The 22679-nt window shown below is 30.7% G+C and overlaps 1 protein-coding gene across 1 annotated transcript in view; it reads left to right on the plus strand.

Annotated features, from left to right (window-relative positions):
* The first annotated feature begins 14127 nt into the window (after nucleotides 1-14127).
* Nucleotides 14128-22679, plus strand: part of TMPRSS11F (transmembrane serine protease 11F) — a 55217-nt gene continuing 46665 nt past the window's right edge. Inside the window, exon 1 of the mRNA XM_016159665.2 lies at nucleotides 14128-14187. Within this exon, the coding sequence (XP_016015151.1) occupies nucleotides 14177-14187 (11 nt within the window). The 5' untranslated portion in view covers nucleotides 14128-14176. The remainder of the gene's footprint in view (nucleotides 14188-22679) is intronic.

The following is a 22679-nucleotide window of genomic DNA, read 5'->3' on the forward strand; positions in this document are numbered from 1 at the left end:
GTGCAACAGAGACTATGGATTTTAAGATAAAAAAGTACAAAAATCTCATCGATGTGGCTTCAGATCCTACATTGAACAACTAACCTCTAAGAAACTATCACTTTCAAATTTGAGTGTAGAATCAAAGAATATCCACCATTATTTGAAAAGGCTATCAAAATACTCCTCCTTTTCTCCTATATCTTTGCCTGAGACAGAATTTTCCTAAAATACTTTCATCAAAACAATACATTGCAATATAGTGAATTTAAAAGCTGATAGACATAAATAAGATTCACATTTTCCTTGAAAATGTAGTTTTTAAAAAGTAAAAATGTTTTTAAATGGTTTATTATTTTTATTTTGAATTAATAAATATATTTTTTAACTTTCTTATTTCTAATTCTAATAAAGTAAATATTGATAGATAGCTTATATAAACCATAGTTATTTGGGGTCCTCAATAATTTTTAAGAGTATAAAGTGGTCCTGAAATCAAAATGTAAGAGTACCTCCGGTTTAATTCTTTACAAGGGAGAAATCAGCCATAGCAGAACAATATAACTGTAAATGTGGTAATTTATTAGCTTTGAAGCTGTATTTTAAAAATACATGAGACCACAAAAAAAGTTATCTGTGTTTTTTATTCAATGAATCAGCCCATCACACATTTAATATAGTAATTATGCATCTAATGACTGTGCAGATCTGAACCTTTAAAAAGTATATTGTTAGTGAGTGCTCTGGGTGGCATTTTTTTGTGTGTCTTACTTAATATTTATCTCCTGGCCTCAAGCATTTAATACAATCAGTTCCACAATCACATTGAGGATCTCTGACTATATATTTCGATGATTAGAACTTTGTTTGACCCTACTTCGAATAATCTTAGGTTTGTCATAGATCATGTGATTAAAACTCTGGTAGTGTCATTATTTTTAAATAGAAAAAGACATTAGAGATAATGTAGTCCAAACTTTTGGCAGAGACAAAGAAAAGAGGCCCAGAGAGGAGTAGATAATATACAAGATTAGTATGTGACTAATTATAGAACTAGAATCTGGTTTCTTAGTCTAATACTCTTTTCACTATACTACTGTTTATTCTTTCCTGATTTTCACTTTCTGATAGTGTGAAATCTCTGTTCTTGAGTGCAAAATGTTGAATTACAAAATTATAGCTATTCCATAGACCTAAAACAGTGACTTTTGAAACTTTCACACATTCTTTCAGTCCACTAAGAGGGCCTAATTTTATTGTTACTGTTTTGAGATATTAAATTAGAGGTGGGAATATTCAATACTGAAAATCAAATTTGGAACTTTAGCTTAATTTTCCAGGTAGTACCGTCCTAGTTTCTGCTACCATATTTGTTTTATGAAAAATATATATATTTTCACTGTGATTATTTGGGTAACAATGCTAAACTGGAGCGTCTGAGAATTTATAGATTAAAAAAACATTTAAAGAGCCATGATCTGAGAACATTCTGAAGTTTATACCAAAAGGAACTTTGAGCTTTGTAATCTTCAGAATTTCCTACTTTTCTTCTCTCACTTTTTTCATTTATTTTCTATCATTTATTCCCATTTTTTTCTCTTCTTTCTCCTTTCTTCTCCATCCTCAAACCTAAAATTAATTTTTACATTTAAAAAGATATTACATTTATTTAATAATTGTATGTTGCCAGTTTTCACAAATAAATATCATTTAACCTTATATAAATGTATTTTTATTTTGTAATATTTTTGTGTATATATGTGCAGTACTTTTTCTTCTTTTTAAAATGTATATGGCTTTCTCTGCATGGATCCTGAAAATTCCTTAAGCCTATTACTAGTTATACTGCACACATACTTGCACTTGTGAGAGAAATAATTTTATTATTTTTACAGTTGACTAATAGTAGTAAAGTTATTAAGTTTGGTATATTTACTTTTTGAACCAAGTCATTTTTAAATTTTTTATTAGTTTAGCAGTTTCCCCCTTAATTACCTTGGATTTTCTATGTAGAAATAGCATTTTTAATGACCAGCCTTTCAACAGTTGTCTTCTTACAATTTTCTGCCATATCAAATTATCATGAGCATACAAAAAACTGTTATATAATATTTAAATTCTTGTTTTAACAATGAGAAAAAACATGGCTCAGAGGAAAGGATAACCTATGTTAATATTAGCTAGTTAAAAAAGTATACATATTAATTTGTAGTCAATCCCTATAATCTCCATTGAAACAGGTTTAAGGTCATTGTCTCTCTTGATGTAAAATAACTGAGTGGTTATTCATGTAGAACTAAAAATAAATCATCTTCTTTTACATCTTTACTTAAATATATTTGATAAAATTTTAAAATAAATTTCTGGAAATTATATAATAACGATTAAATCTCTGTTTGCAACTGGTCTTTATTCTAAACCAAAATAGATAAGAGAATAACTTGTAATATGTGAGATGTGTCATTAAGCATAAACTTCTCATCTTGCTGTTAATTAGGCATTAAATTATAGGTTTCATGAGGAAATCCTGACCAACCAGCATTGCATCATGACTGGTTTCATTCATGAATACATGCATAAAGAAACTCCTCCAGTGAGAAGTACTTAAATTATGCATAGGTAGTGAGAGAGATAATTATGAAATTAGTACAATCATTGGAGAATGAAACAAAACACGTGGTTTAAAAAGGGATGGAGAGTAATAAACTCCATTGTTATGTGAATTTGGAATAAAATAAAAAATTGACCAAAATTCAATGATAATAAGTATGTTTTTAAGTGGGGAGTAGGGTTGGGGATGAAATTGAGAAATGGTTCTCAGGTCAGGTCCAGACGTGGGAAGACATACTCTAAAGAGCAAAGGTGCGGAGTCTTAAGGTGACACCTGCCTTCAACTTGGATATTGGTTTTGAAGTACTAATATCTCTGTTGTCTATGCCTACTAGTGTAGAATTCAAAGAAAGTAAATTAGCTCTTTAATTTCTATTTTCACCACTCAATATCAGAAGTCTATTTAGTTTCAATTTGTTTATTATTATTAATAGTTTCAGGTACATATTAAGTAGAAATTTATATAGTTTATCAAATTTTGAATTATAGCTAACTCACAAGACCCCTTAATTTATTCTAAAACAGTTTCTTGGTAGTTCTAATTTGGATGGCTAAGGATCGAATTAGAGATATATTTTCAAAATCAGTACCATTACCTGTTGGTAGCAAGGATGACTGTTTTGTGAAATATATATGTATATCTATGTGTGTACTGTGCTAGATATAAAATATATTTTTACTATGGAACATAGTAAAAATTTAGGGGTGGGGGGTAAGCTAAGATGTGTTAGAATCCCCAATATTGACCATGAAAAATCTAATGCACATAAGAATAACTTTAGGGTATGATGTAAGAGGCAGGGTGGGAGTGGAGCGTTAGTGGGAGTAGGCTACCCCCAACAGGGAGAAGTAATTTATCAATGACATTATTTAGAGTTATTGGTGCATGGAGACAATAATAATCACATGACTTTAGTCAGTTTTCTTTTGTTTTTAAATTCTTTTCAGACAACGTATGCTCTTCCCTGACCTCTTATTTCTCGCATGCAGAATATACTGCTTCTACAACCTCTGACTCCAATCTTGGTATGCCACTGTTTTACAGAAGCAGTGGAAATTCCAAGTTATTACATATCAGAGCCTTTTTTATCATTATCAAAAAGAAAATAAGCCATTTATGAATAAAATATATGCTACCGTAAAACCTAAATCAGCCGCCAATAAAGGAAGGGAAGTATTTAGAGGAAATAGCTAGACTGATTTTCTCTTAAGAGTGATTTATTAGAAGATTTCTTTTCCTTAGCAGCTAAGGAAGCCCAAGAGTTCTTAAAGAGTTCTATCTAGAAAGCTAACAATACAATTTTTATGCATAGAGGTTTTTTCTTTTTTTCTTTCTTTCTTTTTTTTACTTCTAAGTTCAAAGTAAAAAGAGGAAAATGATCACAGTTACAACTTCTTGAAGTCATACATAGGGTAAAAAAGAATTATAGTTTGGAATGAATCGAATCAGTCAGTGAAGGTGTTTTTTTGTTGTTCTGTTTTGTTTTTTACTATCCTGTTTGTTTATTTTTTACAATTAAGTGATTTTTGTATGTCCACAGAGTTGTGTAACCATTATCATAATCAATTTTAGAACATCTTTATCTCCACAGAAAGAAACTCTATACCCACTCTTCCTCATCTCTCCCAGTCTTAGGTGAATGTTAATTGGGCACCTACTATATCAGACACTAGAAGACATCTCAAAAGCAGAAAATTCAGTTTTTGGTCTTTAAGGTTTACATGTAGTTGAAGAGACAAAACTAGAATATATAAGACAATAATAAATTACATAAAACTGCATATCGTTAAAGGCTAAATTATGTATCATTGGTTATGAGTGCTAAGAGAAGTATATCAGAGAAGAAGCTAGAGTTCTAGAATAATATAACACTACTACTAAACTATGGATAAAGGTGATGGGGATGATATAATGTTTATTGAGTGTTTACTCTTGTTAGGTAATTTTCCAGGTTATCTACTCATTATTTCATTCGCTAGTCACAACTATAAATGCTATTTTCACCCTTTTTTTTTTATAGATTAATAAATTGGGGCACAGAGAAATTAAGTGACCTAACTAAGGTCACAAAGTTAGTGGCAGAACAAAAATTTGAATCAAAGCAATTGATATCCAGGAACTGCAGTTTAAACTGCTTCTTAAACTGTCAGAGATTTCATTAAGGAAGTGATCATTGTGTTGCGCTTGTACAATGTGTCATCTTTAAGTGAGAAAAAAAGGATAAGGAGAACAACCTAATAGAAAGGAGGCTGTGATAATAATACAGGAATTACAAAGTCGGAGTGAATTTTACATTTTAGGGGCGAGAAATCTTGATTAAAGTTCATGATGTGATATATCATGAGAAATAAAGTTGGGACAAATTTGATTTTTAGAAGATTTTGAAATTCATTGAGCACATTCTTGGTGGTATAGTAAATAAGAAGCCATTAAAAGATTTTTTTTTTAATAGTCACATGTTGAAAACCATGTTAATAGATAGCCTTTAATAAGAATGAAGGTGAATCAGAAGGGAAAAAGAACAAGAGTCATGGAGTTCAGCTGGGAAGCTGTTATAATAGTTTGAACTTGGCTAGGAAGAAAAAGAAATATATGGACCAAGAGGATATTGCGCTGAATGAATTAAGTCAGATAGAGAAAGACAAATACCACATGATTTCGTGTAGGCATGGAATCTAAAGAACAAAATAAACAACAACAAAAACGGAAACAAACTCATAGGTACAGAGGATATTTTGAGGGTTACTAGACAGGAGAGGGATTTTGGGAGATGGTGGAAAAAGGCAAAAGGATTAAGAAGTATGAATGGATAGATATAAAATAGTCATGGAGATATAAAGTGTAGCATAAGGAAAATAGTCAACAATGTTGTAAAAAAATGTAAGGGGAAACAGGTGGACCTGATTTAGTGGGGTGACTTCTTCATGACATATAGATTTCTAATCATGTACAATTGAAATCAATATATTATTGTATGCCAACTATAATTGAAAAAAAAAAAAACCTCATTGAATTGTACAATGTAAATATACTTCATTATACTTCAATAAAATTGGGGGAAAAAAGAAGAAACATATATGGACCAAAGAAATAATTTGAAGGAGTAATTATCAAAATCATTGTCTGGATACAGAGAATGTAATTGAGGACTGAGTCAAGTACACCTTTCAAATTTTGAGTGTAGGTGATTGGGACATTGGGTGGTGCCACTGACAAAGACAGAGAAGCTTGTAGGCACAAAGAGTTACTGAGTTTGAGATACCAGACTAGACTATAAATTCTCAGAGAACAGGCTTATGTCATATTTACCATTTCAGACTTAGCAATGTGATAAGCATAGTGCCCGGCACATATTAAGCGGTCAAGAATATATTTTTTAAAATATGACTGAATGTGGTCATGGTAGGATAATGAAACAATGGTAACCATCTATAGAACTACAACTTTAGTGAGGGAGTAAAGTGGGGATACAGATTTAGGAGTTGTCTGAGTAGAGGAGAGTTCTATAGTCATGAGAATGAATTAATTAGTGAAAGAGAAATTTGTTTTGGAGGAAAAAATCTGGAGGATCTATTACAGGAACTATCTACTTGAGGTCTTAAAGGACTTCTTTTGATTTAAAAATTATTTTTTAAAAAAAGAAAGAAATGCTTATTTAGCCGTTGTGTCACAGAATAGTCTCTTGGATTAAATCCTGCCTGGGGAGTCTATGGTGTGTTGATTAGTTCGACACATTTTTTCTTTCAGTCAAAGCCAGCTGAGATACAGCTTTCAAGAATGTAAAGTAGATTAGTCTGTCTTACTCAGATCCAATATTATTTGATAAAGAATAGAACATCTCAGTCTGCTTGATTGCAAATGAGAATCACCTAATGATTTTTTGAAAGTGTACACTAGAAAATGTTAATAGATCATATTTGCAGTTTATGCTTACTCATTGAGGAATGGTATACACCAAAATAATGGTAGTGGTTAACTCTGAGCACTAAGGGGAGACCGAAGAAACTTCAAGAATAGGTTTTCATCTGAGGCATTAGTCATAGCTTAAAGTATAATTATATTTTACAAGGAGGCTGAATGTATTATATTTTTTAAAGGTATGAGAAACAAAAGCTTCCCTGAAAAAGGTAATACTTCCCAATAGAGCAAAATTCTGGTTATTTATTATTTACACTCAATCTTTTCTATTTTGTAAGGTGAATTTAAATAAAACCAGATAGTTTTAGTCATAAATAATCCACGTAAACAAATAAACACAAATTGCAATACATGAAAAGATGATGACAGCAAACCAACAAATATCACTGCCACTGTCAATTGAAACTCTAGTTTTTCCTTTGGGTATTTGAGATGCTATATGTGACATGTGACCTGACAACCAATGCTGAATAAAGAGTCCAGTGTTAATCACAATATTAAACATTAGTGAAACTTTGCTTCTTTTTAAATTATTTAGATTAAAAAATGCATGTAAATAAATTCTAGTAGTTTCCTCTCACACTTCTGCTGATGACATCATGCCTTACCTCCTTCGTACAGCGTGAGCCTTTCTCTTTGAAGACTGTATCAGGCTAGTCTAGATTCACTCTAAAAGTTAACAGTTAAAGATGTATTGGGAAAAATCAAAGCTTTCTCTTGGGAGTGGTTCTTCAAAATTTCTTGCAGCAGGAAATATTTCCTAGATGTTATCTTAAATGCTATCAACAGAACTATGTAAGGAAGTATTAGGATCAGTCACATCACCTTTGGGATTTACGCAACTCACGGCAACCAATCTTGGTATATCAAATGGAGAAAACTCAGCTTTCTAAATATCAGGATATTGATGACTTCATGCGAAAAATTGATAGTAGAGGTAAAGATTTACCTAATTATTTCCTTATTCCAGATTGACTGTTTCAGACTACATCCTCCATAGAAATGTATTTTTAATAATAATAAAAAAAAATTAAGAGTAAAATTCAACTTTGAAAATGTCCTACTCTTCCAAGTTTTACTTCCAACATTATCTTGATAGCCCAAATAAAGTAAACTCAGCCTCAGGAAACTGTTTATGCATACAATTCAAAACTGCCCTGTTCTTGAAAATTATGACATTCCACTGAAATTTATGTTATGAGTGAGCGAAATAAGGGCATTTAATCACTTAATCTAAATTGTTGGCCAAAGATTTCATAGCAAATTTGTAGTGAAGTTACCCAAGAAACAAATCACATGAAAATGAGAATGAGACATGATGGAGTCCTTATATACATCACTTGGAAAATGTTGGAACACATTTAATTCATGTTAGAAAAAACTAATAATTTTGAAAGCAAATGACAAACAGTTTTACTTTGTAGGTACTTTGTAAAATCAACTGCAAGTGTTCAATTTAGGAGAAATTTCTTAATTCTATATTATTTATTAAAGAGCAAAAGGATCAAAATGTTTCTTAATCCAATTATTTAAATTTTTAAATTTCTTCTCTGTGTGGACTAAAAATTGCTAACAAAAATCAAATCAAATTTGTTTACCTTAGATATGAGAAAGTTAAAATTCTAATTAAAGCTAATTTTCTTTATCAGAGTTGACAGTTACTGAAATTTTGAATCTAAGGTAGTACAATACCTAAAAGGAAGTCAAATAATCATGAGCTAAAAGAATGTTGGAGAACAATGCATAATTTGAAATTATAAACACAGACACTAGACAACTGGATTTCTTTTTCTCAGATTTTCTATAAATTCTTCAGCATTTTTGTACCTAATAAATAAAATGAAGCATTGGATAAAAATTCCTTCTACCTTCTCTCTTACTCTTTATTCTTAATCATTTAATTGGGGCTAGGAATGAGTCTGATATATAATGAAAATGAATACATAGATATAGCTCTAAAACATTCTATAGAGTCATATTTATATGTCTCACAAAGCTTTTACAGAGATTCAAGACTATTTTATTTGGCAAGATATGAAACGCAAGGTCAGTAATACTTTAATTCAAATATAGAATGAAATAAAATTATGTGTTAATATTCATTGACAGGAAATTTTGCTTGTTTGATTTTTCTGGATCCTGGAGTCTTCACTGTAGTAAAGTATGTTACTATAGTCCCTTGTACTTCTGCTATCACAACATACTTTGCTATGATTATTTGCTAAAATTTGTCTTTGCTCAGTTGTAAGGTCCATGCAGATGGAAATTAATTTCGTTTGCTACAGTGTGTTCAGTAATTAGCACATTTCGTACATACTAGGTGCTCAATAAATATTATTTAATGCATATGCATAAATAAGTGAAAGTCTACATCTGATTTCTAGGATTCTTAATTTGAAGATTTCTAAAGATGACAAAGGTGGCTTGATTATTTTGAATGACAATATATTTTGAGATGAGAACTATACAGATACAACTATTCAATATTTAAAAAAATAAAAATAAAGTACAACCATGTAAGATTTCTTTGCCAGATGTGTGAACTGAAGCAATCTTTTATAGGGACAAAGCTGAGTCAGTGCTGCAGAATCCTTATGGTTATTTGCTATGGTTCTTCCCACACCTTTGCTGACTCTCCTAGAGGAAAGGTTTTCAGCTGCTCCATTTCTAACTAGTAACCTCATCGTGTTCTTAAGTAAAAAAATAACCTAGATGACCAAGTCGATAGCAGTTTGCTACTAGTAAGGCTAAACTAGTTGTACTACTAGTGAAGGTTAAATTTGCTCCGGGGGGGGGGGGGGCGCGGAAACAGATTATTTGTGCAAAAAATTTTGGTAATGCTCAGGGTGAAACTTCTAATTGTGGCCCAGTAATTGTCCCTCTGACAATTAATGGTGCACAGATAGAAAATGACTTGGAATAAAATTATAACCTAAGACAGAATAAATATCAGTAAGAAGAGTGAGAAACAATGATGACTCCTTTAGTTCAGGAAATGCATCAATTCTTGGGGAAGAATATTCCTGGACAACTGAATGCATCTACTTTGGAGATAAAGCAGAAGCATTGATGTGGAGCTCTCAGGTTATCAGTTTGATGTAGAAAAATCATTATGAAGGAAATGCAATCTCAACTATAGTCACAAGCTATGCCTTCATGGTTTTGCCTGATGGTGTCAAATATGCCATTCAGAAAGCTTTCAATATGGTTTTTGTTATTGTTTTTGTTTCTGTTCATGAGTTTGGCTATTTCTTATTCATCAGCCATTCCTATTATCCAGAGCATTAATTATCTGAACTTCATGATGACGGAGAAGCTCAGACTCTCCATGAGGTCCAGAGAAACCCTTCCTTATATTGCTGTTTGGCATAATATTATCGGTCACCTGTGATTCTGTCATTTGATTTTAATGCTATCACCACACTCAGAACAATTTTAAAGACAGGGTTTTTTTTGGTGAAAGGATTCTTGGCATTAATAAGTTTGTGTTTTAATTTTTTCCTTATAGCCTACTCTACCATCTAGCATTCAAGCTGTTCATCAAGTTGGAGATCAGGCTCAAGTTTTTTTTTTTTTTTTTTTTTTTTTAAGATGACAAGTGTTAGTCAATTAATGCTACTATACTGTGTCAGGAACATACATTCTTATACTTCCTCAACAACGTGAAAAAATTTACACAGATGTTATTAAGCCATTTACCTATAAGACCTATTCTTTGTAGAGAACCAGCATTGAAGGTGTTATGGAGGAAGATAATCTATAAACTACAGATATACTGAAAGTACAATAAAAAAAATTTCTGAAAATTTCCAAGAGTTAAATAATTTGTACCTAAAATATTTTCTAATAATGTCACCCACAGAATGAAAATAAACAACTACTTGATTAGAAACAGATTTTCAGTGCTACTGATATTAGTCAATTCATTTCAGTCTAACCACTTGCATATCTAATGTGTTCCCAACATTTAGTTAGATTATAGATGGGTCACAAAGTATAAAAAGTAAATTCTACATATAAGAATGTAGAAACATATTTTATAATTATTTGTGAAAAAACTTAAATAGAAATATCTTTAAATACAGAGAATGCTTACCTGTAAAAGTAAAAACTGAAATTATGTAAGATTTTTGTGGATTTGAAAATGTCTAGGATATAAAGAATTGAAATCTTCATGTTTGATGTTTACTTGATTCTACTATTACATAGTTGAAAACAGAAACCTCTAAAACCATGAGAAGACCATCTAAAGACCACTGTGTTAGTTTCTGAAGTTTTCACCGTACTGCTTAAAACAGATCAATTATTTTAACTATCATTACAGATATTTATCAGCAAGGAAGTCATTTATCATTTTAGTACTTTATATTTAAATAATAGTAGAATATGTCTACTTTGAGGATGGTTATAATAAAGTAATTAAGCTACTTGTATTGAAATAAAATAATTTCTCTTTTATATGAAATATATATTTTGCTTAAAAGTAAAAGTTTTCCAAAAGTTAGAATCTGAAAAAAAATTGTCTTGAACTTTGGCTCAAACAACTTTAAGATCTACTCTTTGAGATTTAAAAACATGAAACAAAATACATATGTTTGATTTTCTTAGTTCTATAATTTAGTGAGCACATGGAAATGATCCATGGAGATAAACTGATCTTATAGTGAATGTCTCAAGTTTTTGTTACTTCAATTTTTTGGACAAATAATTGTTATTAATTCTTACAGTATATTAGAGAAAAGCCACACAACTTGGTTTTCTTTTTTTAGGTCAGTGATGCATCCATTCTAATCCATGAGATTCATTGTCTCCATCGTGGCAGTGTTCACAAGAGTGAAGGTGTGATCCTTCATTAAATATTCTTATGTTCTTTCTTCAATGGCAAAAAATACGCTCATTGCCGTAATAAGTACATAGCAAGACATAAGGTCAGCCCTCAAACCTTAGGCTATTAGTAAGTATAAGGTTAAATTATATCTTTGCTAATAACTATTTGTTAATGAATTAATTATTATCATATTCAATTATAGGGAAATGTATACAATCCCTTTATAGACTTTAGTTATCTTTTTCGATTCCTTTCTTTTATTTTCAATGCTGAAGAAACATGATTAATTCAGAAGTATCTTAACTTCTTAACTTGTCCCTTGATGTGTTGGTATAATGTCATTGTATTGTTGACTTTTCCTCATTGATATTCTGTGTCCTACACTTATTGTCTTTGATTGATAACAAGTCAATCAACGGTGCAGCAATAAAAACCATTATGGAGCCTGCTCACATGTGGCAACATTTGCTGAGGGTGCTGAGAACGAATGAAATAAAATTTGCATATAGTAGATTCAATTCTATAGTACAAATTACTAACTTCTGCCAACCTTCAGAATTATCTGATATTTTCCAGCCTTATAAAGAACATTCATTTAAAAATCTTCATATGCTGTATTAGTTAGAACCTATTATATAAATTATTTATTTATTACAAGTAAAGTAAAGAACTTGAGACATTATGTTGCTGTAAAGAGAACCATATAGAGGAAGAAGTTTGCAAAATATCACTTTCGAAATCTGTTGGAAACAATTAGCAATATAGTGCTAATCCTAGGGCTGGAAAAGTGAGAGCAGAGAGAAAACAAAGTACCTAATATTTTTGAGGGCTTTATTATGGACTAGCCATCATTTTAAGTCTTTTATACTTTGTATCCCATTTAAACTAGGTACGAATATTATCTTCATTTTACAGAGGAAGGAACTGAGATATAGAAAGGTAAAGAACATTCTCAAGTTCACACAGTTAGTTAATGGTAGCATCAGAGACTGGACCCAGGCATCTTCTCCAAGAGCATGTTGTACTCCACCTTGCCACTCCACCATGGTCAAGACATCTTCACAGAAAAAAAAAAGTTATTTTACATAGTCACTGAAAGCAAAAGGAGGGGAGAAAATGAAAACAAAGAAATAGAACTTTTAAAACCAAAGAAGATAATTTGAGAAAATGATGTAGCAGAAAAGTTTCCTGTGGGAGACAGTTAAACCTGTATTTTTGAGCTTTTAAAAATAAGATAGCTTCTCCTGCAATCTTTGTTTAACTATTACTGTATTTCTTAATTTCCCCCAGTTCTATGATCCAATATAAAAATTGTGATTTTCTTCAATAAGAGAAGGAATATGTACCTGCCACATGATTCATTCCGGAACCCTCAAAGCTGGTTTTAAATATTATATTATTATATTATATTATTATTTATGAATATAAAAAACAATATTTTAATGAAAGTTAAAAATAATAATTATAAGAATATTAATTCATTAATAAAAAGTATTTTAATGTAACCATTAAAGGCATTTTAAAAGCATATTTTCACAATGTTAATTTCAAGTTAGCATAAGTACTATCATAGAAAATTGAAATGGGTTATAATCATATGCTAAAATTATGTAACTTTTTAACACCTTTTGTGTTAGATTTTTATAATTTTTTACTTTTAAGAAACAAACCTCCGAAGAACAAAGTACTTTAGCTAAATTAAGTTATCATTTTCAATTTAGTTAAAGTTATTTGATAAGTTTCGTGAAATATTCATTCAGAAATACTCGTTTTTCTTTAAAATTATATTGTCACAGCTTTTTGTCATATTGTCAATGATTAGACATACTGACAATCTGCTTCTGTTTTTTCACTTGCAAAATGTCTTGGGAAACAGTTCATATTAATGCCTTAGCAGAATACTATAATGAAAGTTTAAAATTAGATTCATATTGCATAGTATTTTAAATTAATGTATTCTATAAAAACAACAAAGATGCATGTTATTGCTTTTTTTCCCCTTTAACATCTCTTGGCTCTGAGCCTTTAAAAGTAACTCTTAAAATTGTAATATTCATCCTACAACTTTACTGATCTTCACTGGAAGTTTATTCATTCAGGCTAAAATATCTGTGGATGAAAATCATTATCTAAAGTGAGTATAAATATCGGGGACTTATCATATACTAAGATGGATTACAATATTTCTCATGATGAGAAAGGAAAAAACTTTTTTTTTTAAGTTTTCTTATTTTGCTTATAGAGGGTAAATAAATTCTTGTAATAAAATTTATTCCCTTTAGAGCTAAAATGGATACTATTAGAACAGTATAACACAGTCCTGCCATTTTACTTATGAACAAAATAAGTCCCAAGCAGCTAAGCAGCTTGCCCACACCACCAAGGTGGCAAAAACAATCACCCTGGCCTGTAGCCCAGGTCTCTTCCGCACCACCAAACCTCATGGCTCTCGTCAAAAGGGAAGGGACATATAATTCTAATGAAGAAGTAAGAAGTGCCCTCAATGTACTCTAGTTTTTTTGTTTTTTGTTTTTTGTTTTTTTGAAAACAAATCAGGATCACACCTCAGTTCTGATCATTCCTCCCTAACCAGAAAAATGTGGCCTTCTGAATCATAACCAGGTCTGTGCCACCACTGCCTGGAGCTTCTCTGTGGAACCAGCTGTCACAACGATGATTATGTTCTTATCAGTCTATAGCCAGGCCTCAGTCACTAAACCCGTCAGACTTGTTTCTTTTCTTGTTGCTAATGACTGTCATTATTTTCTAGCCTCCCAGCCCTGACCTGGCTGATATAGATCAGATGGTGACTGAATAGAAGCTGTCCCAGTGCTGGGTCCATGATGTATGCGTAAGTAGGCAGCTTTTCTCATTCAGGGTTATCAGTGGGGACACAGGTTTACGACTCCTGGGATAGGAAGGATAGATGTTGGCTGGTGGAGAGTGCTTTAAAAATAAGTTTTTCATGTGTGTTACTGTATTTTGTGTTAAAGTTTTTTGTTGTTGTATTCAAATGTAAAAATATTTTTAAACAAAAGGAACCAATATGGTCCTTTCTGTCTAAATATTAGAAGTAGAAATGATAGGTAGTAATAAATTAACAACATTATATCTAAACATTTAGAAAAACCTATGCTTCAAAAACAAAGTTTTTAATATTGTTCACTTAATTCTTTAATATGATCAATAGCTTTGTATAAATTTTGTCCATTGCTTATTGAAGTATATCCTGGGAAAACTTAAAATATACATGTAAGAGAAGAATTTATTAGAATTTTTATTTCTTAAACTCTAATAGAAAGTATGGTAGCAATAGGATTATTGTATATACCAAATGAATGAAATGATGAAAATTAAAATGTTTATATCTAAAAATTATTGAATTGACAAAATCTAAACTATGTGGCATTTGTCATAATTGAACTCTAAAATAGTTTGTCAATTAATGAATTTAAAGTAAAGAAATTTAAATACATTTATGTTTAGGTAATTTCAGGATACTGTTTAACAGACATAAAGAGGAATAACTGATATTTAATCAGAACGATTTCATTAAAACTCCTGCTTAGTCTAATTTGCCTCTCAAAAAATTTCTTGACCTTTCTAGACACCAATTTTCTACATGTTCTGCATGAACTAATGTTTCAAACTTATTCATGATTTTGTGATAATTATAATTGTATAGTCATTTGATTTTACCTTCAATTTAAATATAATGCTTTAGGCCTGTAGGCTCTGACATTAAATGGTGAGTGTTCTTGCTCTCTGTACTTAATTCTCAAATAAGAGCATGAGCGAGAGGAAGATTCCATTTCATGAATAAAGCTTCCCCCAAAGGTCCTTTTGTGATGGCATGATATAGCATATTTTCTGAACTTCTTACTAAATACAAGAAAGTATATTTCTCATCTACCAAGAGAAGGACAGAGTAAGACAAAATATGCTGTAGAAAAAACTTGCTTTTATATTTAACAAACATTTATACAAATATGATAACCATTTTAGTTTTAAAAATTAGTGTAGAGCTTTTCTAACAGTCTAGTTCTCTTCTTCCCAATTTATGACATCATCTCCACTCACTCATTTTTCCGCTCTGAAAATATCATTAAAGACATGGAATTTCTATAGTGAAGCCTCATCAGCTTTAATCCAGAATTTATAGTTTTGAGGACTTTAAGTATTTTTTCTAATTGAATTCTAGATCAGTATTTTTATTAAATGTATTGCAGTGACATTGGTTAATAAAATATATGTTTTAAGTGTGTAATTCTATAACATTTTAATGTGGATATTGTCAAAAACTTTGGACTGTGCCATAGAGATAAGATATAAATGTTACTAGTTGAATTCATTAGTAAAGGTATTTTGCCCAAGGGATATAGTCTCAAAGAGTGGATGAGTTAGATATGCAAAGCTTCCTTGCAGAAGTTCTTTCTCATTGAGGTATAGTGGAGAGTACTAGCATGAGATTTAGATGTATTTAGATCCAGCTTTACACTCATTTAAACAAGTCCCTTACCTCTCAAGACTTCTTCTTTTATCTGTAATATGTGGGGAGAGTTTACACTAAAATAAATGGGGGAGGTTGTTACCATTAATAGAACTTGAAATCATTTTTGTGGACAAGCCTAAAGCTATTTTTTGGTTTATTGGTTTATTATTTAGTTTATTTTGGTATAATTTATTTTTTATCTGTTGTGTTAAATAATAATGAAATATTATCTAATATTAATTTTGTTATACTTTTACTATATCATTAGTAGTAAGTATAAGTACCATATTGTGGAACTGTTATTTCAGATATATGATTATGTGTGTTCCCCATGCTGTGATGTAGAACATTTCTAATTGTAGGTCATGGCAAAAAATATTTTTAAAAATATTGCATTAGATAGCCTTAAAATCCTTTGGAGTACTTAAATTTATGATTTGTAGAGTAAACAGCTAATTAATCTGCAGAACATTAACTTTCTTAAGGCACTAAAGAATCATTTAAATTACCAGAGCATAGTTTTTTTTGTTGTTCTTTTTTTTACTAGTTCCTATATATGTAGCTCGCCACAGGTGAGACAGAGATAAGAGATATGGTTAACAGCAACTACAGACCTCAGAGGCAAGAAGCAAATCAATAAACCACACTTTGATGGCACACTCTGATTAAAAAGAAAAACAAGGTGCTATAGGGGTGTCCAATCAACCTCATAAAAACCCTTTTGAATATGTAATGATTGAATTTAGTCTTAAAAAGCAATAGGAATTAGTTCAAGGAGAAAGGAGGTACTCTAGAATGTGAGAACATAGCCCTTGCAACAGTCAACTAGGATCAGTCAGACTGGGAAGAGGCTTTTGTACCAGATTAATGTTTCTGAACTATAGTATGAGAGTTGAGTAAAATTAAACAAGAGGAAGAAATAATGAAATTTGCAATTAGAACCATTAGGATGGATGAGAGCAGTTTGGTGGTTCAATTACCTTCTGGGTACATTTGCAGACCTACGTAGAGTGGTAGGGAGACCACCTATGCACATATTTCTTTTGCCTACAATGAATGTTCCTTCTCACATTTGGTAAGACACTATAGTCTTCCTTCAAGATTCTAATCAACATTACTGTGCAATTTTTCTCCTACCCTCACATCTTGCATATTAATTATTCCTGAAGCATGGCCATCCTATTCTAACTTTCATTACTCAATGTATATAGTTCTGTTGGCACTTCACTGTATGGTTAATTATTTGTTTTCAATCATGTCTTATTCCCATTGCCAAACATTGTCTGGCCCACTGAAGACTCTCAATATTTGTGTGTTGACTTATGATAAAATATATCTAAAGCCAAAGAACAGGTGCTGAGAAAGAGGGAATCTTAGGAGTAAATAAGAATGTCAGGTTTACTTTTCATTATGTATCTTTTCAAGAAGGCCTATGAAATATTTGAGGTACAGTAATTCAGAAGGCAAACAAAAGCTGAAATGATGTTTTGTGGATAAGCAGGAAGCTATTTTTTGTTTATTGATTTATTGTTTGGTTTATTTTGGTATTATTTATTTTATTTGGAGAGTGGAGAGAATTCATTCCAAGTAAACTTATATTGTGGCAATTAGGGGGTTTATTGTAGAAGAGATGAAAGTATCAGATAAATGCTTATAATCCAGATTTTAAAAGTTCATTTATTCACTAATTCAACAAATGCTTATCATTCTAGCTTATAGTGTATTAATGGCACACTATCCACACATATATACATATCAACATACATTATATACATGTGATATATGTTGTACATATCTGTTTTATGTGTATACATACCCATATCACATGCACATGAACAAATACATATATAGACACATATATGAATAAAACAAAAATATTCTCTATTTGTATGGTATTTACAGGAGAAGACATAATAAACAACAAAATAAACAAATTGATGTAAATTATAAATATGATAAATATGAGGTAAAAATTTCTTACTTTTTTCCAAAAATTTTTTCTAATTCACTTCATTTATTTTATAATTCCTAATTTAATGATAATGCTGGTAAAACTAACTGCACACTTTTTTTAAAATAAATTTTTAGTTTATATGATTGTACTCTATAGTCTACTTTTGCTTATCTGTAAGATAAATGAAAGCTAAATTTGTGAAATACACTTTTAAAACACTACATACTGAAAAAGTTTCCAACTATGCTTAAGAAGCCTTGTGAAGATCTAAATAGGACCCCTTAACACTATTTAACAAATGTAAGAAGACAGCATGGAAACAAGTATTTGCCCATGAAATAAGTCTATGTTGCTATATGCAGTTACTTGCAGTAGTCTTTGAAAAGGATATTGTGTCTTGGAGTACTGCCGAGTTAGGTGTGTTAGGTAGTGGATAGATATTTAGGGATAAATAGCAAGAAAGTTTTCATACTTTTGAATCATATAATCACTATATGGCTTCATAATTTATAAGGAAGCTTTTGAACCCTTAGCACTTCAGGAACATTCATATTGAAACTTCAGATTTGAAAACCAATTAGACAAATCAGATTTGTTCTCATTTGCTTTTTGAGATTCTTCACATTTTCTTCCAGTAGTGTATATGAGCAAACTTTGACCCTTAATTGATGCCCTCTAGTTGCCAGTTTTTAAAATATATTAACTTGTCTTTAAATTATTTTGCAAAGGTTTTGAGATTTTATAATTAATTGGTTAATATTGCCCACGATTTGAAAACAGGCTGCTTTGAGGCATTCAACAATTTATGTAACATTATCACTGGATGAAGAGTGCAGCCCACTTATTAGGTATTTCATATAAAATAAAAGTGAATTAATTTAAAGTATAACTATAGAAAATACAGTAGCATGATCTACTAGTGGGAACCATAGGAAATTGCCTATTTTGTGTTAAAAATGGCTGAATACCAGAAATTTCATTGTTCAAATTTATCCAGTTTTTCCAGATCTTGTTTTATTTATCCTAAAATATAACATAGAAAATGACTATTGCAACTTGAAAAATCTTTTGTACTGTCTTAAAAAATTACTGGCTTAGATGCTAGAATGCTAAACAATCTCAAACACACATTGCAACAGGTGAAATAAGACAGAACAAGTTGGCAAGAATTAACTCTTGAAAATAGAAAAAAAAAAATCCAGTGCAAAACAGTGTAGGGTGTGTTCTAGATACTATTGCTAAGAAAAAAGGGAGGGAGGGGGGAAATCCAGTTAATCATCTGATCTATAAGATATCAATCAATCACCTTAACTGTTGTATCTATTTCTCTTAGACCATTGACAGATTTTTGTATAATCAGCCAAATAAACCTGAAAAGGCAGAAGGACCTAAAATGAATGAAGCCTTTAGTGTAATACAGTAGTGTCAAATCATAAGCTATACAAAGTAAGAATCTACAGTTTCACTTTGATAAAAGTTTCTAAAAATAGATTAAAAATCAGGTCAGTTATGTTACTTTCGTCATTTACACTGAACTCATGATTTCAGTCATGCGTGTAGACCTGAACACGTTGTAGAGACCTGTTAAGGACTGAGTTTGACAATTAGCATAGACACCACCTCGAAACTACATCTCTACTGAGTTCATGAGGCATTTCCTGCTGCATTGTGACCATACTATTTGCCTTCCCCTCCCACTTATCATTCATCCTTCCAAAATCATTTTTCTCTTTGGTGGTTACTAGCTCTGATTACACTGTCATTTTCAATCTCTAACTTCAGTTGCCTTTGGTGGTACTGGCCACTATTTCTGCTACTGATAAGGTAGAGGAGATCTATTCATTTTTTTCATTGCTTATATATCATATCACTTTTAAGAACATATTAACTCACAGGATATTATGGTTGAGTATTTGGGATATTATCTGATAAAATGGTTGAGACAAGTACCTTCACATTTTCACATATTTAGTAAAGTTAACTCAAAAAATATGTCCTCTTTAGAGGTAAACACAGACTTAGATCCCTTGCCTTTCATGATTCATCTTTTTTTTTGAGTGACTATTTTTTGCTTAAGACTGCTCCTGTGTTCTTTACCCCCTGGCTCAACAAGAGCAGCAATAATTTAGTCAATATTTACTACTTCTTTTTATTTGGAAAACATTCATTTCTTCTTGTTTTCATTTATTTAGTTGACTAACTGTCATCATTCTCTTGCTGACAACAGCCTTTTAAAGAACATAAACACTACTTATAACTAAATTTGGGCAACATGGAAGAAATGGCTTATTAGCAAAGAACTTTATTCGTAACCTTAGGACCTTTGAATCAATTTTTTAGTAGGGCTGTATATATCTATTTGTATTATGTAGATTTAGTTGTCCTAACACTCAGGACCCGCTATTTTCTGGAAATTTCAATGACTTTGGTAGAGTTGCACTTTATTATCAAGGGACATTGTAAAGCTGAGTTCAGATTTATACGTCAACCTACATTTTCTCAAAAAAAAATTTTTTTAAGTATATCAGGAACTCAGAGGACATGTCTAAACTAATGAAGATAAAGGGTGTTAATCTTTGTGATTGTTTTCCTGGAAGTGATTGAATAAATGTTAAATAAGATGCACTTTCATTTACAGTCTATTTATTAGTTGTTCTAGGTGCCTGGGACTAAATTATCTGCTTTAATTATGTTATCTATACATTAGAATAAATAACATAAACATTATTTAGAATGTAATCTACCTATTAGAATTGCAATTTTCTTTGATTCTTATGCTAATTTTGCATTTATAATGCTTAATTTCTTATTTACGAAGGAGAAATACATAAAAACTAGATTCCAAATCCTCCAATAAACTTAATGAGATATGACTACTATTATAAATATAGTTGTAAGCTTTATTTCTGTAATTCCTTTTTAGAGCTTTATCTGTAGCTAGATGTAATACTATAAGTTAATTAATGGATTATTATGCAAATATAGAAGTAAATTTCTGTTAATCAATTTATCAAAATAAAAGTAGGATCTAACAGTATCAAATTCACTAATAGAAACTTAGGTATGTATTCTTACGAAGACAAAATTTAATACTTACATTGTTTAAATTATACACATGGTAAGTTTTCTTTAAAAGCTTAGAAGCTAAAATTCATATATTCTATGTGATTCTATAGCTACACAGAATATCTTTTTAAACTTCTAGGAATTAGATTATTTTATTACAACAATTAATTATCAGTGAATCACTTAATGTGTACTCAGACCTTCAAAAAGAAAGAAATAGCTATTTGGAAAAATATAAATCTGTTGAAGTAGCGTATGGGTTGTATGATATTTTAGTTCACTGGTCAATGAATAATAAGGAAACTCAGCAATTGAGGGGAAAATTCCAAGAATGAGAAGCTCTAAAGTTTTTGTATGCAGCACTGAAACCTACTCATTACTTATTTTACACATGGCCTTTCAGAAATGTGATGAAGATTCTGGGACATGTTAATTTTGTTTATCTAATATGCAGATTATATCAATTGTAAATGAGAACATTGTTGATCTCTTTTATCTAGGACACTAATATCTTAATCATAGCTCCTCCCTTTTAACTAGATTGCAAAATACCACTGAAACGCAAACCCTAAGAACAGTCAATTATGCAGGAAGCCGAGAAAAGAACATTGGCTGCATATTGAAAGCAACTACATTTTAAAATTTAATTAAAATTTAAACATTTGAATATTTAGTTTGCCAGAAACTGCATAGTAATAGCACATTCTGTTTGGTATCTATCATCTATTTATAGTAGAACTGGTATTTATTGCAAGTTCAAATTTATTAAAATTATTAGAACTTTAACTGTTTGGTCTTTGAATAGTAAACAAAATGTTGAAGATTTTTTAGAAATGTCATACCAAAAATATTTGACAAATATACAAAATATTTATCAGGAGAGCATGTGTTTAACAGTTTATGAATTCTTTTCCAAGTACTAAGATTGTTTTAAGTTTGCCCTCATCTCTAAAATGTTCTCCTAAACTCAAGTTGTAATTAGCAAAATTGATTTTCCAAGAAGCATTTTATGTTGTGTTGGCTGAGAATGGTTAAAATTATTTTAGTTTAAAGAAATTAACTTGAGTTATTCAGAGGCAATTGAGCTATCACATTAAAAAATTTAAAAATTAAAGAATTGACATAAGAGGTATGAATCCAGTCAGTAGGTGTGCTATACAGATGCAAAAGTGAGACTTACTATGCACTTTTATGAATGCATAATAAATAACACATACACTTTTCTTTTCAACTTCTCATGTCAATATTTGAAGAGAATTCTTGGATCATTTTTGAGTTAAAAAATAAATGTCCTGCCTTTACTTAATCTGAAGTGCAAATAGCAAATGGAAAAGTCCTATTTTTAGATGACGTGTTATTGGGAAATTATTATGGCTGTTCTTAGTTGTTGTTTGTCAAAGGTTTATTTATATCTTAGTTGTCCTCAGGAAATGCTGGCAAGTTGTGAATCCGGGGTACATTGTGATTCATATTCACAGGTGAAATTTTCCAAGTTGACTAGATTTTCTAACTAACTGCTATTCAGAGGCCTTTTGAAAACAGAAAAGAAGCAAAAGATAAACTTCTGCCCTTCAGGGACTTAAAATCTTGGAGAAGTAAACTTTACATACATAAGCAAAAAAGTAAGCTAACATGCAATCAAGGACTGAACAGTGTAATAGACCATAAAGTACAAGTGTAAAGGACTGAAGAATGTTAATAATACGCCAAGATATTTATATGTAATCATCACAGGGAGTATTTGTATAATTTGTATACCTTTTGTCTATATCGCATTCCTGTTAATACTGTTTTTCCAAGTTTTGCAATTACTAAATTTAAAAAATATTCA

This window comes from Rousettus aegyptiacus, unplaced genomic scaffold (genome assembly GCF_014176215.1).
Source record: "Rousettus aegyptiacus isolate mRouAeg1 unplaced genomic scaffold, mRouAeg1.p scaffold_m13_p_10, whole genome shotgun sequence".
Lineage (NCBI taxonomy): Eukaryota > Metazoa > Chordata > Mammalia > Chiroptera > Pteropodidae > Rousettus > Rousettus aegyptiacus.